This window comes from Olea europaea, unplaced genomic scaffold (assembly GCF_002742605.1).
Source record: "Olea europaea var. sylvestris unplaced genomic scaffold, O_europaea_v1 scaffold2745, whole genome shotgun sequence".
In the NCBI taxonomy this organism is placed as follows: Eukaryota; Viridiplantae; Streptophyta; class Magnoliopsida; order Lamiales; family Oleaceae; genus Olea; species Olea europaea.
The window spans coordinates 10,711-13,647 of record NW_019245886.1 but is presented as its reverse complement, the minus strand read 5'-3'; the positions used below and the strand labels follow the sequence as shown (position 1 = coordinate 13,647).

At 41.2% G+C, this 2,937-nt stretch overlaps 1 protein-coding gene across 2 annotated transcripts; it reads left to right on the top strand.

Moving 5' to 3' along the window:
• Positions 1 to 221: 221 nt before the first annotated feature.
• On the top strand, positions 222 to 2,652 carry LOC111383738 (lysM domain receptor-like kinase 3). 2 transcript variants are annotated; one of them, XM_023007880.1, is made up of 2 exons: positions 222 to 676; positions 1,374 to 2,652. In XM_023007880.1, the coding sequence occupies exons 1-2, from the start codon at positions 472 to 474 to the stop codon at positions 2,432 to 2,434; spliced, it is 1,266 nt and encodes a 421-aa protein (XP_022863648.1). In that variant the 5' UTR covers positions 222 to 471; the 3' UTR covers positions 2,435 to 2,652. The 2 variants fall into 2 exon arrangements, with proteins under 2 accessions (XP_022863648.1, XP_022863647.1); XM_023007879.1 differs by lacking the exon at positions 222 to 676 and having other exon boundaries at positions 911 to 2,652.
• Positions 2,653 to 2,937: the final 285 nt, after the last annotated feature.

Here is a 2,937-nt window from a genome sequence, read left to right as displayed (position 1 = left end):
TATATTGAATCGTTATTTGCTTATGTGAGGAAATGTGACTCTTCTTGTTTTTCACTTGACCCGATTAGATTTGGTGCTGATTTTAATTAGTGTAATCATAATTGACTAACAAAAGGATTACTTAATTGAAACTAGTTCTTATTTTGAAATAAGTAAATCTTTTTTATGAGAAAAAACAACTTATTCCCAGCCAAACACAGTCAAACCAAACTAGTCGCGACAGAAACCATTTAAGACCCCAAACGAAAAAGACTTCACTAAACAAAACTCAAAAAACTCTGAATCCCTCCCTGTAAGATCTCGTCTTCTTCAATAATCCGCTGACAAAGAACCATAGATTGGGCTAAACTAACCTACTCCACCACCTAGAACCACCGCCCGCCACCACCTATATGCTAATTCCACCGTCACTTTCCGCGTCCCCGATTGCAAAACGTCTCATTTCAATTATTTCTTTCGATTTTGGGGTTGATGTTCTCCATCTGTAAATCCAAGAAGAAAATGACCGCAGAAGTCATTGAACACTCAACCAGACCAAAATCATCATCACCGAGAAAATCCAAGAAATCCCAACAATCTTCAATAGAAAACTCATCAACCAGCACCAACAATTTCATGATCCCAAGCACAGCATCCACCTCGAGCTTCTATAAAGATTCATGGCAATCCTCGTTATCTAGCCGTACTTCTCTTTCAAGCCTCCGAGAATCCGTCCTCCGCTCCGTTTGGTAGGGATTTTTTGACCGATATTTTACTATTCAAACCGTAATTTTTGACTTCTTCTCTCACATGTGGACCCCACTTTTCTTTTAACGATAAAAAAATTAATTCTCAAAATCCCTACCAAACAGGAAATCTTTTTTACGAGAGAAAACAACTTATTCCCAGCCAAACACAGTCAAACCAAACTAGTCGCGACAGAAACCATTTAAGACCCCAAACGAAAAAGACTTCACTAAACAAAACTCAAAAAACTCTGAATCCCTCCCTGTAAAATCTCGTCTTCTTCAATAATCCGCTGACAAAGAACCATAGATTGGGCTAAACTAACCTACTCCACCACCTAGAACCACCGCCCGCCACCACCTATATGCTAATTCCACCGTCACTCTCCGCGTCCCCAATTGCAAACGTCTCATTTCAATTATTTCTTTCGATTTTGGGGTTGATGTTCTCCATCTGTAAATCCAAGAAGAAAATGACCGCAGAAGTCATTGAACACTCAACCAGACCAAAATCATCATCACCGAGAAAGTCCAAGAAATCCCAACAATCTTCAATAGAAAACTCATCAACCAGCACCAACAATTTCATGATCCCAAGCACAGCCTCCACCTCGAGCTTCTATAAAGATTCATGGCAATCCTCGTTATCTAGCCGTACTTCTCTTTCAAGCCTCCGAGAATCCGTCCTCGCAGAACAGCCCCACATCTATGATTTTTCGGAAATTTCCGCCGCAACTCGCAATTTCTTACTAAAGCCGTCCACTTCATCCTCCTCGTCCACTTCTTGGCGGTGCAGTGTGCGCAATCAGGATGTAATTGTTTTCCAGCGGAAGTTCCGGCGCCAATTGGACACCCAGCAGTTAATAGGTCATCTTTCTGTTATTTGCAAGAGTCATCACTCCAGTTTGGTGAGATTAAAAGGGGTTTCAATTTCCGGCAATTATATATACTTGGTTTATGATTATATTTCTGGGGCTAGTCTTGCTGATTGTTTGAGAAATGTGAAAAACCCAAATTTTACTGTGTTGTCTAGCTGGATTTCGCGTATTCAGATTGCTTCTGATGTTGCTCATGGCCTTGACTATGTTCATAATTCGACTGGATTGGGTTTTGAGTTTGTGCACAATCATATAAAGAGTAGTAGTGTTATTGTTACAGAGACGTCCTTAAATGCGAAAATATGCCATTTTGGTACTGCTGAGCTTTGTGGTGAAATTGTGAGAGAGACTGGGAAGTTGAAAGAGCTGAAGAGATCAGATAGTAAGATGAACAAGTTCGAGGGGACTAGGGGTTACATGGCGCCAGAATTTCAGATAAGTGGGATTGCAACGCAGAAATGTGATGTGTATGCATTTGGGGTTGTGGTTCTGGAGTTATTGTCCGGGATGGAGGCATTGAGTTATAGGGTTGATGAGGAAACTGGAGCTTATGTGAGGACATCGGTGGTAGAGGTGGCTAGACAGGCGGCGGAGAGTGGTTATGGAGGGATAAGGAAGTGGGTCGACAGGAGGTTGAAGGACTCTTTCCCGGTGGAGGTGGTGGAGAAATTGACGCGGCTGGCGCTGGATTGTGTTGCGGATGATCCAGGAACCCGGCCAGATATGGGCCAGGTGGCTGGTCGAATATCACAAATGTTTTTGGAATCACAGAAATGGGCTGAGAAGATGGGCGTGCTTACAGATTTAACGGTCTCTTTGGCACCCCGGTGACACCCAATCGAATGCTTTTGCATTTCATTCTTCTCCTTTTTTTGGCCTTTGGATTTTGTATGCATGTACATGTATAGATATAGATACACATGTAGTTTACAAGAGCTTTCATTCATTTTCCAAGTTATCATTCTTTTCTCAAACATCTATGAAAATTGATTGTATTAAAATTTAACAAAACATATTAATGAGAAGACAGCTTACATGCTTTTGCTTTACCATTGGTGAAGTCCTTTTGGTTCAATACTAGTTTGAAGATATATTAGTATTCTGTTAAACAACTTCTTGGTCGTGTTTGAATGTTTAAGGAAGATATGGTGAACGTTGAACAATGCCCTCGAGGATTTCTACTGGCCGAGCTATGTTCATGAAAGACCAAATGGAAAGCAACTCTAATACACACACTGTCAAATTACCTGAGGTAAGTGATGATTCAATGAACATTTCTTCTGAATTATAAATACCATTTTATGACCCCCTCTCCCACCCATCCCCTCCCCTCT

What these genes read in the sequence shown, in the direction of transcription:
- LOC111383738 (XM_023007879.1), top strand. Translation starts at nt 1,091, where the DNA reads ATGCTAATTCCACCGTCACTCTCCGCGTCCCCAATTGCAAACGTCTCA.